This window comes from Equus caballus, chromosome 14, assembly GCF_041296265.1.
Source record: "Equus caballus isolate H_3958 breed thoroughbred chromosome 14, TB-T2T, whole genome shotgun sequence".
Lineage (NCBI taxonomy): Eukaryota > Metazoa > Chordata > Mammalia > Perissodactyla > Equidae > Equus > Equus caballus.
In genome coordinates, this window is record NC_091697.1 from 103,348,309 (window position 1) to 103,361,702 (window position 13,394).

The 13,394-nt window shown below is 47.9% G+C and overlaps 1 protein-coding gene across 1 annotated transcript; it reads left to right on the forward strand.

The window, feature by feature from the left end:
- Nucleotides 1-285: 285 nt before the first annotated feature.
- Nucleotides 286-9,932, forward strand: OTP (orthopedia homeobox). The gene is made up of 3 exons (XM_023618368.2): nt 286-436; nt 1,729-2,138; nt 7,937-9,932. Exons 1-3 carry the CDS (start codon nt 400-402, stop codon nt 8,465-8,467), a joined length of 978 nt encoding a protein of 325 aa, XP_023474136.1. The 5' UTR covers nt 286-399; the 3' UTR covers nt 8,468-9,932.
- The last annotated feature ends 3,462 nt before the right edge of the window (nt 9,933-13,394 follow it).

The window sequence follows — 13,394 nt, forward strand, 5'->3', positions numbered from 1 at the left end:
CGGGCCCAGAAGCCCAGGGCGAGGCCGCGGCGGCCGCCGCTGGTTTCGCTGCTGCTTCGGGCTGGAGCCGCCAGGGCTGCGGCCGCCGCCTCCTCCGGGCGGGCGCGGGCGGGCGGGCGGAGTGGGGGACTCTCCGGGCGCTGACATGTGCAGGCTGCCCTCCTGATTGGTCCCCTCGCCGAGCTGCTCACGGGTTCATTCAACTGTTAAGCACCTCCCCGTCTCTCTAAAGGACATTATAATGCAAGAAGCCCCCTTTTTAACCACAAACCGAATTTTCTTTCATTTAGGTGATCTATATATATCTATATCGTATAGCTTATAGCTTATATCTATTTTAAATAACTTAAAGCCGCTAAAATTTGGGGGGGAACAGCTTTCGCCCTGGAGCGGTGCGCGATGCTGTCTCACGCCGACCTCCTGGACGCCAGGCTAGGTGAGTGCGCGCCTCTCGCCCCGGCGGCCAGGAGAAGCCGGGGCAGGAAATTGTCAATTTGTTCCTTATTTTACCTTAATGCGCCCTAAATGGACTAATTTCTTTAAAAGTAATTGTGTTGCATTAAAGTTTAATTTGATTTAACATCGTCTTTTCAAAAAAAAAATCTATGGAATATGTAGATCCAGAAAAGGAGTGGGAAATGATGTTACTTTTTGTTTTCTTATTTTTGCATTTCCCTCCTCCCCCTTATTATTATTTTTTTTTAAAGGCGATCTATCCCGTGATAATTTGTTTGGAGGTGTTTTTCTTTCTTTCTTTCTCCCTCTTGTTTGCTTTGATTTGGGATTTCTTTCTCCTCTTTTTTCCCCTCTCTTTCATTCTCCCCACCACCTCCTTCTCTCCTCCTCGTCTAAGTATGGTGGAATTTGTAAAAATCTGTCCTGAAGGAGAAGCTGCTGCCATGGAAGCGGATCTGCTTCGAGTGCTCATTGAGAAAGGAGAAAAGCCAAATTCTTCCTAATAGGCGTCCCGCCTGGAAAGACTCGGCCTCGCCTGTGGCCGGGAGAACGCGCCTTTCATTTCTCTGGAAAGAGGAGTTGAATTCTCTCAAGTTGGATTCACTGTTACCTGTGTAGGGTTTCCTTAACGCTCTCTGGGCTGCTGGGCTCTGGGTTTCCGGTTTGGGAATCTTTGGTGATGGATGTGACTCCATTTTCCAAACACTTTCTCTGATTCGAGGGGGAGGCGGAGCTGATTTGGGCTGATTTCGGGGGGTGGAAGGCTTGGAGACGTATTCATCTTCGGAGCGTGAGAGGGAACCGCTGAGGGCCGGAGGCACAGTCAGTCAGGCTCCCCCGGCGCAGGTCAGGCAGCAACCAAGGAATCCTTTAATTCTCTTTCTTTCTTTGCTCCTCTCTCGCTCTCTTTTTTTTTCTGGTCCAAGAGTATGCTCTCGGGTTCCTGGGCGCCAGGGGTACGGTTCGTGAAGGGGACTCCTCGGCGTGTTTCATTGCCGGCACTGGGAGTGTTCCATTGTAGGAGAGACGAAAGCGTGCGCTGTGCGCTACGGGCGCCGGCTGCGGAGAGAGGGGAGAGGGACGGGGGATGGTGTTCCAGCCTGGCTGTCCAAATCCTGGGGAACCTAGCTGAGTGTCCCGGGAGCTTCCTCCACAGGGCGAACATGGGTGTGGAGGGAGCCAAGGATGGGGCTGAAGGAAGACACCGCCGGGAGGACAGTCCCTCCTGGCATCGCCAGGAAAGTAGTGACCGCGATCCCCTTGCCTCCTCAGGTATGAAAGATGCCGCCGAGCTTCTGGGCCACCGGGAGGCGGTGAAGTGTAGGCTGGGCGTGGGGGGCTCCGACCCCGGGGGCCATCCGGGGGACCTAGCGCCCAACTCCGACCCAGTCGAGGGAGCCACTCTGCTGCCCGGGGAGGACATCACCACAGTGGGCTCTACGCCGGCCTCGCTGGCGGTAAGTGCAAAGGACCCGGACAAACAGCCGGGGCCCCAAGGCGGCCCGAACCCCAGCCAAGCCGGCCAGCAGCAGGGCCAACAGAAGCAGAAGCGCCACCGGACGCGCTTCACTCCTGCGCAGCTCAACGAATTGGAGAGGAGCTTCGCCAAGACTCACTACCCTGACATCTTCATGCGCGAGGAGCTAGCGCTGCGTATCGGGCTGACCGAGTCCCGAGTGCAGGTACGTCGGGCTGGGCGCCAGGACAGAAGACAAGGAGAGGGCAGGGTGATTTGGGCAAAGGAAGCGGGGTCTTTCCTTCCCTTGCCGGGATTCTGGGCTGCGCTTCGGCTGCCTATGCCTTGCTGGGTCCTGTTAGCTCCTCTGCCCGGAAACTGGCCCGGATCACCATCCTCCAAAGGACAGACAGGGCCTCTATCTCCAGCCAGTCTAGCCACATCCCCGCAGAAACTCCTCAAAAGAGAAGCCGGCGTTGTTCCACTGTTACGTCGCCTCCTTCTTCCTGAGAAGGGAACCCTGGCGTCTCCCTCCCTCCAGGATCCTGGCCTCCGCTCCGAGTTTCCTAGGCGGCTAAGCCGGGCGGGCACCTCCGCTCCAGTCGCGTTATTGACAAGTATTTCATTACTCCATAATGAGTTTGTGTTAAAAGTCTGGATAAACGGGGGAATGCAACAATTATACAGAAAACATGTAAAGTGAGAAAATAAGGCGTAATGGGAGCCTTTTAAAAAAAAAAGATCCACACCTGGGTTTCACGGTGTAGCTTTATTCTCCCAAATATCACCCTCCCGCCGCTCTCAGGCAAAATACTGCTAGCCTTGATGATGGCAAAGAGTTTGAACTTTGGTGATCAACCAATGCGCTGGGGGAGGCTGGAGCTATCCCCCTACAGCCTATGAACCCTGGTTTTCCCCTAAGGAAGTCGAAAAAAAGAGAAGGCTTTCTGTTGTAGATATCCGATGTGAAGAAAGGACATTTAGGGCAGGAAAGATTGACAGGTAGTAGACGAAATCATTACTGACCCCTTGTTCTGTCCGACCACCCTCCAAATTGTAGATTATATATAACTTAGAAAAAGACACCTATAACTTTTCTGAAAATTGGGGAATAAAAGTATAAGCCCAATGAATCTCAGATCTTTTTCGCTTTTTAAGAGAATGAAAACAATATATCAAATATTTTATGGACAGATCCTGGAGGTGAAATACCAAGACGAGCGCTTAGTCTTGAGCTATCCAGGGTGCTGAAAATCTTCCTTGCCTATCTTGGACGTGATATTTTTTGTCCCTTATTCTGTATGTCAACCTCAGGTCTAGCTGCTTTTACAAATTAAGTTTAAAGACCTCACTTATTTTACATTTTATCTAAGAAGCAAGAGACAAGGATGTTTATAATCAAGGTGTTGAATATTTCTATCTCCATGCAGCATTTTAAAGGTAGTCTAATCTGGAAAAATAGCCTATGCTTCTGTTCTAAGTAGTCAGCAAACGAGTGTCATTGGGGACCTAATGTGGTCAAATTAATAAAGTAATATTCAGGGTATAAGATAGATTAACATTTTTACTCAATACAAGTCTGAATGGTTTCCTTAGTGAACTCTGGAAGCCCTGAACCATGGGCCGTTGGAATTAAGCACCAGAAGAGTTTTAATTGCATTGTGCAGATATACATTATTAATGCTCTTTAAAATTTTTTACCTCGTATCCCTTTTTAAATCCGAAGTTGAGTTCAAACCTTAACAGAAATATACAATTTCAATACTTCCATTACTGCTAATGATAGTATTGGCTTGTCAAAATCTTGTCGACTCAAAATTCATAAATTTGATTTTTGTCCCTCAAGAGAAATATTACCTAACAATTTTTGTTTTAAAGAGTAAAATGCTGTTGTTTAACCTAGACATAGTGGTAATTAGTTTAAATTAAAATAGAACTTAGAATCACAAATAAAATATAATTGGACAATCGACTTTATGAAAAAAGAAAATGAGGTCTATTAAACTTTATTAGGTCTTCCAAAGGTTAATGGTAGTGATTCTTTTAATAGAAAAAGTTGTAAATGAAATAAAATACAAACTATGTAATAGAAACAATATTTTTTAAAAGTACACAAAAGAATAATCAAGAAGAAAGAGACAAAGCACTTTAATTGTTCTAGCATAATGTTCAACCAAAGATAATAGCTTGAGGCTGCTGATAGGAACAATTTAATAGAATGGCAATTTCAATATTTTTTAAAATAATGTTCCATAGTTTAAAAAGTAATCAGATCAACATAACCTTCTTAATTAACATTTCAAAATGATTAACATTATGTAATGTAATGCAAAAATAATTTATGGAAAATGTATTTAGTTCACAATTCACTGTACCATTGCTCCTTGACCAAATTCAAATTAAATAGTAATTGGTTTATGTTCTTATATGATGAGTACTTCATAGTTTTCTTTATAGTTAACAGATTGCCACACATCCTTTTCAGTACACGGGCCACTGTGCTGATTAAAAATGATCTAAACATTTAATTTATTGCAATTGTATGTTTTAAAAGATGTTTTTTGATTCTACTCTAAATGATCCAACACACTTATTTTTATCTATATCTGGTATATATCATACCTTTTAAGTATTTATGAAAGCACCTCTACTCACATGGAGGCCAATTCCATGTCTGATATCGCTCCCCTTTTCTGGCTAGTGTAATAAAACCATTCCTTTTATAGCATGCCATTATTAGAAACCAATTTCAGAATTATTTATAACCTGGAATGGCTTATTAAGCAGCAATGCGAGAATCATGCAAATTACGCGATCAAATGCAATATAATAAGCATAATCATTAGTCTCTAGCACGGATTAATTAACTTTCAATATTTTATTTACATAAAAACCAAATCAGTGAAATAACTTCTGCACAGTCAGGCTTGCCTTTCAATATTTTATACGAACAAAAATAATGTGCTGTAATTCCATTGACCGTGTCCCCCAGAATGGCCCTGTCACCTGCCACATCTTAATAGGGGGACAAGCTGAGAGTATTTTCTAGTTTTCTAATGGAATGAGAAATTGCATTTTCTTCCTCTCCCAGCACTATTAAAGTGTAATGAATTCGGCCCAGAGTTCACGGCTGGCTGATCGAAATGAACCTGAGATCCAGGCTTTAATATAGCTCCCCAGATTTCCTCCCAAATCTTCACATTAATCATTTGCTGGATTCCAATGAGATCTTCATAAAGCGTTTGCTTCGAGGGGAAAAAAAGTAATATTCTCTCTTTCTCCCTCTCTTTCTCTATCCTGAGCCATTTATAGGTGGGGAATTAAATGGGCTATATATTTTAAAATACATTTACAGTATGTCTATATTACTGTAACAGCAGATATCATGAAAGTGGATTTTTAAATTCCAACCTCCATTAGATTCTCACTGTTGTATTAAGCATTTTCTGAGAAGAGCTGCATTTCAAACTGAGTACAAAGTTGGCCCGTGGCTGCGGTTAATATATTTCCTGGAGTTGTCATCTGTGCATTCTCAAAATCTCCCTTAGGTTTTGCCTGCATTTTAATCCGTCATGCTCTAGTTTTCAAGTGGAAACATTCACATTTTAAAAACATATGCATCATAGCTTGGAACGGAGGTGCTCAGACCCCATGCAGATTTTTTTCCCAACCCCAGTAAGCCATGAAACATAAAAAATTTGTAGCCATCATTTGACTACTAACCCTCAAACATAATTGAGCACGATTTTTCGATTATTCCTGTATTTAGTTCTTTAACAGCTGTTCTTTTCCGCCGGTGCCTGAGATTCAGCAACCTTTCTGAGGACGTGTTTTCTACTGAAATTCTACGGGACAACCCCCCCCCCCCCCGCCCCCGCTCCCGCCCGCCCCTTTCTTTCTTCTGCTTCTCTCTCCACTCCCCGGCTCTTGTCCACCACCCTTCTCCCCCGCGCTGCCCGCCCCAAACGTTCAAACATTTCAGGATTCACTGATACTTGCAGGGTGTTAGAAACCGGTCTTTAATTTACAGATATCTTTCAAAATATATCCGGGTGCGAGTGTGAGGGGTGGAGGTCGTTTGGACGCAGACATCATCCTTACCTAGGGATCCATCGGGTCTCCCTCCCCAGAGTCTAGCCTTGGGTGGGTAATGCAAAGCGACCGGTGGCCGCACGACTCCTCGCTGTGCTTTCCTTGGGTTCTGCCGGTTATTCTCCGGCGGAGGCCGCTAACAGCTCAATCCGCGGCCGGCCGCATTGATCCCAGCCACCATCTAGGGCCCTGCTGCCTCACTAAGCCGCTGCGCTACCAGCTCAAGGGGCTTTAGCAGGGAGGGAACCCGGCGTCTTTACCCAATCCGAACACTGGGGTAGGCAGAAAATGGGGCAATGGGGTAGAAACCAGAGAAAGATACAATGGTGGGCGATGGGGCGGGCATGGCAGAAAGGCCAGGGCCGGCCCAAAGGAGGGCGAGAATTCTAGATCGCAATGCCGTTCACACTGGTAGGCGTAGAATGTGTCTCCACTTGCACGGGTGTGAACACACACACCGCTGTGCATAGCTCGCTTACCGAGAACGGATCAGGTACATCCAGGCTCATGACACTTTAGCTTCCAGAATAAACACTAAATAGCTTAGATTAACGGATGAATAACCTTTTGGCCGAATATGGTGGTCAAATTACGTTGGCCAAATTCTAAGAGGAAACTCAGCACCTGAGTTTTGTCTCACACCAGTTATATTTATGCACGGTAAACCTCCAACTGACTAGATGTTAAACCGCAGGCCTGTCAAATAGGCATGCTGGCAATTATCATTATTAATTATTACTTAAAAAGATCAAATTCGAATATGGGGAGATGAGAGGTTATGTTGGTCAGACAACTTACTTGATACCTTTCAGAAAGAACCCTTCCTTCTCCTGTGGTAGTGAATTTGACATTCGTAGGCATATTTGTCTGGTAAGGACTGAAATTCCAGGGTCACTGTTAAGAAAGAAGGGTAGGAGGCTTATTTTCATTTGGAGTGTATTTTATCAAACATATCTCCTTTAAAAAGACATCTGGGTTTGTCTATGGTATGTCTATTTATGAAGCAAAGTTAAATTTGATTCATAACTAGTGTGAGCTTTAAACTTGACCTCCTTTAATTTGCAGTGGTCAGAAAATTTGCTTTTGGCTTATAGATGAAGTGGAGGGACCTGAGGCAATTGGAGGCCTTGTTATTTGGCATCCTCAGTAATTTCCTGAAAGGAATAGACTTGAAGGCCCTGGGGCTCAGGGCTCCGGCAGCAGGTTCCAGCACACCTGCACAGCCCAGATAAAGGTGCCCTTAGAGGGGTTTGAGAAGGAGGCGCGGAGACTTGTGGCAGTCGCTGCGAATCAGAAGTCACGGTGGCGACCCAAACAAGCCTGTAGCTCAGTGGCGCTCGCTTTCCCACACGGATCAGGGTATTAACCTCTCCGCTCTGTCATCCGTGGCGTTAGGGGTTTTCCTTTGTCTTTCGATTTTGAAACTGGCTATGTCATCCATGGCCTTTCATCAATTTCCAAATTTCCAGCGTTTCTGAAAATTCTATACCCCATCAGTGTTATAAGGCACACTATTAAGCCACATGGGTACACATGTTTATCTTCATTTGTACACCTGTGGGTCCAGCCTTGACACGCGCCTGCCTGCAGACCTGTGCATCTAAGCAGCGTACGGAATGTGCCAGCGTGCAGGGGCGTGGAGAACACTGCACGCGGTGGGATGCTCGTACTGTGTGTAAGCGCTCTGGGGGGGCACGATCACTCAGGACCCCGGGAGTCGGCACTTGGTGGGTGCAAGGGGCATCAGTTGCCTCGAGCTGGTGGAGACCCAGGGTCTCCGGCTGGATGTGGGCGCGTCGGACCGAGGGCACTTGTTCGGCCTGGGGCTGAGGGGGTGTATCTGACGCGGGTCTCTCGGCTCAAGCCCCTGCCGCTCCTGGCCGGCCGGCCCGCTAACAGCGCCCTGTCTGTCTCCCGCCCCGCCCGCTCCAGGTCTGGTTCCAGAACCGGCGCGCCAAGTGGAAGAAGCGCAAGAAGACCACCAACGTGTTCCGCGCGCCGGGCACGCTGCTGCCCACGCCAGGCCTGCCTCAGTTCCCGTCGGCCGCCGCCGCCGCCGCCGCCGCCATGGGCGACAGCCTGTGCTCTTTCCACGCCAACGACACCCGCTGGGCGGCGGCCGCCATGCCGGGCGTGTCCCAGCTGCCGCTGCCGCCGGCGCTGGGCCGGCAGCAAGCCATGGCGCAGTCGCTGTCCCAGTGCAGCCTGGCGGCCGGGCCGCCGCCCAACTCCATGGGCCTGTCCAACAGCCTGGCGGGCTCCAACGGCGCGGGGCTGCAGTCGCACCTCTACCAGCCCGCCTTCCCCGGCATGGTGCCCGCCTCCCTCCCCGGCCCCAGCAACGTCTCCGGCTCGCCCCAGCTCTGCAGCTCCCCGGACAGCAGCGACGTGTGGCGGGGCACGAGCATCGCCTCCCTCCGCCGCAAGGCGCTAGAGCACACAGTCTCCATGAGCTTCACTTAATGCCGCCGCGCCGCCCCCGGCGCCGTCCCCGGGCCCCCCCAGGCCTAGCGGCGCGCGCTCGGGACCCCGCTCCCTGCCCGGGCCCTGCCCGGTCCCGACCCCGCCTCCGCCTCTGCCTCCGCCACGGCTCGTTTTGTCCTCTCCTCGCTCCTCCACTCGCTCGGGCTCTCCCCCGGCCCCAGCCCGCGAGGCCTCCCCTCCGCCTGATTTCGCTCGCCCAGGCCCCCTGCCCCCGCCCAAAGCCCCTCTCCCGGTCTCGCCGCGCTCCTCCCTCGGCCCGTCTCCGAAGCCTCGCCCCCCCTCTCCCGCGACCCCGGCCTCCCGGCTCGCGCTCGTCGTGCTCGCGCCTTCCCACCCGCACCTTCCACGCGACGCCTACGACCCCTCGCCCGCCGCCTCCCCTCCGGTCCCTTCTTCCCCGGACCTCACGCCCCTCCTCCAGCGCCCTGCAAAAAGCATCCTTCCCGCCATTTTACTTACCAGGGAGTCGACTCAGGATCTGAAATCAGACACCAATGGACTGGTTTGTGGGCAGAAACACACACACTCGCACTCTCGCTCACTCTCAGACACTACACACACGCGCGCGCACACATACACAGTGCACCTAGGTCACACACGGACGTGTTCAAGGGACAGCACAATGTTAGGGATTTTTGTCTTAAAGGAGGACAAGCATCTGCTATTAACCGCCTCATCTGAGGGCCCAACTGATATAATTTGATTAATCCTTGTATTCTTTCTCCGAACTCCTCTCTTCTTTCCTTTCCCACCAGCCTACCCTTGCCCGGCCACCCAGCCTCATCCATGCAGCCCTCCATTGGCTTGCAAGACAACGCTTTTATTTTCTCTTACTTTTATTTTCTTAAGCACAATGTGTGAGGGTATTGAACGGAAGCCTTCTCAGGAGGAACATGCCAGTGGATCGGGTGGCTGGAGTAGACTAAAGCAGTCATGTGATGAAAAAGAGGTGATCTTACCCATTTTGATAAGTCTTTATAAGGAAGAATAAAATAAACATGTCAGAAAATTTTCCTTTTGTAGAAGCAAAAGCCACATCTCTTTTCTGGATCCTTCAGGACTGGGGTTTGTTTGCTTCCTTTTCCGTTTCTCTCTCCTCGCTGCTCTGTGCCCTTGGTTGTTCTGTGGTCGTCCTGTCGTCCCTCGTGCCCCTCGGCCACCGCCCTGGCCCCTGCCGGCCGCGCCGTGGGTGCACGCGGACATCTACAACCCTGCAACTTTGTACAGAGAAACACAATCAGCTCTTTCTGCATGTGCTGGTCAAATCCAAACCCAGAGAACAGAAGCGCTTTCGAAGAATGAACAAACATGTGAAATAGGATGTTTTGTGTAGATAAAGCATTCTTGTTACATACTGGTCAATTTGTGATATGTTTTAACTTATTGTCTGTGCTTATTTATGGAATTTGGTTTTCTTAATAAATGTTTGAGCTAATATAAAGCATATTATTTGACTTTTCCGGACAAGTTTATATCGAGTTAAATGTAAATGGATAAAATAAAATCATTTTCAGTATGTGATATGGAGAATGATGGGTTTGGTGTGACTTTGAATGGCGGGGGAGGTCTCGTGGGGGGAGGGGAAGAGAGCTGGCCCTGGAGGTTCTCAAGGCGCGCTCCGCGGGCGGGACCCCGCGTTGGGACCGTCCGCCCTTCAGCGGGCTTGGGTTCGCTTTCCGAGGTGCCCCGCGGCCCAGGCCGCGCTCCCCACACGGCGCCGGCAGCGGACACCCGGCCGCCCGTCGCGCGGCCCGCAGGCCGGAAGTGAAAAGGCCGGGCGGAGCGGGCCTCCCGCGAGCTCGAGGCCTCGCGAGGCTTGGGGCCGCCCTGGGCTGGGGCGCCCGAGGCGGGCCTGGTGGCGCGGCTGGCGGCGCCGCACGCGGGGCCTCAGGGTTGCTGAGTTGCTCGGGCGGCGGACCGTTTCGCTCCGACGGAGGAGCGGAGGGCGGCCGTCGGCGGGCTGCGTGCGTGTGCTGGGGCCGCTGTGGGCAGGAGGGCGGGCGGCCGGGAGGGCGGCGTGGGGCCCGGAGCCGCATCTGGCCCAGGCCGCGGTGGACGTGGGGGCCCGGGCTCTGTCCTCCCTGGGCCTAGGCCTCGTGCGCTCCGAAGAGGAGACCGGCCCTGGTGTGGAGATCTAGGCTCGGCCTCGGGAGCTCCCAGGTGGGGGAGGGAGCGCGTCCGGGACGAGCTGTGCGGGTCGTGCCGCCGCCCGGCCTTCCTCCGCCGGCAGCCCCGGTTTTCTCTGGGTCGGTTCTTGGTGCCGGCCAACCTCGAATTTAGCCACGTGCTCGGGGGACCTCCCCAAACTAACCAGCGGTGGAAACTGCGGTTTTTCCCTCGTCCGAGCCGGAAGGTTGTGGGTATGTTTGAAACTTGGAGGCGAATCGATACACAGTCTTCCTTTGGAAAACCAACCAAAATCAGTCCAGTGGTTTGAAATTTAATGGTTATTACAGGCATTGAGAGCGAACCCTTTCCCATGGGAAGATTTCTCATTTGGTTGCCACAGCCGTAAACCCTAAAAACATCCTTGTCCTAAAATACAGTCTCCTACCGCTGGGCTACATGTGAATTTTAGGAACTGATGTAATTGTTGCTCAACTCAGCACAATGGAAGCTCCTCAAAGGTGAGGACAAAAGGGCATGATTTTCTATGAGGAAGAAAACTCAGATGTTCACATTACCTTAGGAATTTTAATTAGACGTAAAATTGGTGGGTGGGTTCACAGAATCTCATTTCTACATTTTCTAAGAGGATATTTTTGAGGTAACGTTAGAGTATTAAAGTAAGAAGATAAAAACATGCTCATTTGGGTTTTCATATAAAAATAGGACGTTTCTGTATTGTAGAACTCACCTAGAATTTAGCAGCATAACTAAACTTCTAAAATATCTGTAGATGAAACACACTTTTCCTTGTTTTTACATTTCATCATATTCACCCTTGTTTTAGGTTACTGGTCTTTTTTACTTTTAATTTGAAATCGTGGTTACTATAATCTCAAGTCATATTTAAGAGATCAGTACAAATCACAGATTGCTTCACCAGTGAGCATGGAAGCTTGTTTACAAGGATGCTAATTTTACAGCTTTTTTATGCTGCTATAAAGCATAACTTTATGATGTAGGAATGCAATAAAGGATGCTAAATGGAATCTTTAAAAATTGTATTTCTCAAAGGCAAGGGAAATGGGATCTTTCATTTGAAAAAAAATGGGCCAACTCAGAACACTGATGAGAAGTTACAAATCAACTGAAGTGATAGATGCTTTCAAAGATACTTATATTTCATAATATAGAGGTTATTTATCAATATTATAATGAAAGTGTACAGAGTTTTTCACTTGACCTGACTCTAGAATAATATTTGTTTCTATGGCAATAGATTTTTGTATTAAGAATCCTGAACATTTTAATGTCATATATGCCATTAGCATAAGGGAAGGCAACCTGCCTAAATTGTTAAGGTTGACAGTTTAGCAAAGATAAAAAGAGAATGAGAATCTCAATCACAAGCCTGAAAGATTTCTGCATTTTGAGGGAGGAAAAAAACCTGCAACAGAATAATGTTTCATATTATTTTTTAGTCCTTGTCAGCAGCAATTCTGACTCAAAACTGTTAAAGTTATAATAATAACTAATTACATTCAATAAGGGAATAAAGACAATAATGATGAGTAATATCAAAACACAAAGTAGATAAGTACAACATGCCAGGTATCCTACCTCTGATGAATTGTACTTTTTGCTGAGTAGCCTGTTTGGCATTGAATATTGTCACCACATGCTAGCTAGAAAAAGTCAAAGTCTATTACGATGTGACTATGTGATTGATTTATTTGAATACGCATATTCATCCTTGTATCTTTATTTTCTCCTCAATATTGGTACTAACCATCTTACGTGGCATACAACTGATGGCATGAGAATGATGTTGCCCTTAGTTTACCTTTTGTTGATGATGGAAGAAACAGGATATAGAAATTCAACCTGATAAAGATGATATTAGACACTGAATACAAAATAGGATGCAGAGCAATTTTGGTAAATCAAGGTAGATGTGAACGGAGAATACAGAGGAAATTCTAACTTTGGGGCAGTTTATGTTTGATGTCCTCAATGTCTGCTTTCCTTGAAAATGAAAATGTTTTTAATCTGTGTTGTGGACTTTACATGTTAATTTTTACGGTAGAGAAAAAACTTAGACCCCAAAGATGTGTCTTTTAGTAATGGCAATAGTTAACCTGTCAGTTGAAAGAATGTAACCTTCCTTTTCTCCTTTTCATGACATAAAGGTAATCTCATCTAAGGGCATTTATGTGAAGAAGTAACAGCATGGCATGGTGGAACTACTGGCTCATTAATCCTGGCATCTACTTCCTACAGGGTTCCTTGATTAGTTAGATTCATTCATCAGGCATTTCGGAGTTTTTGATTTGTTACCATTGGCTAGGTTCACTGAGTTCAGACTAAATTGAGCCAGAAGCAATGTTTATTAGTAATTTTGTAGTACAGGCTACCCTAATAATTCAGCCCAAATATCTCATCTGAAAAATATCCATTCCCCTTTGCTTCTAATGTGGGTTGCAGCTGTGTTCATAGGGAATTGAAAGAACACAAGTGATTGGGCATGTATTTTCTAAATTATTAATATGACGGCTAATAGCTGTAAACCCATCTTCGTATCCAATGCAGAAATTATGATTCATTTTAAAAATGAAAGCAGCAACAAAGGGGGGACACCCCCCGCCTGGCTCTCTGCTCGCTCTCATCAGTGCAGAGCTTTGGGTCCAGGAGCAGTGGCCTATTTAGCGTGTGGTCATTACAGAGAGAACTAGGACAATACCTTTCGCTTTGCCTCATGCATGCTCTATCAAAACAAGGCATGGATTTATAAGACTTACTA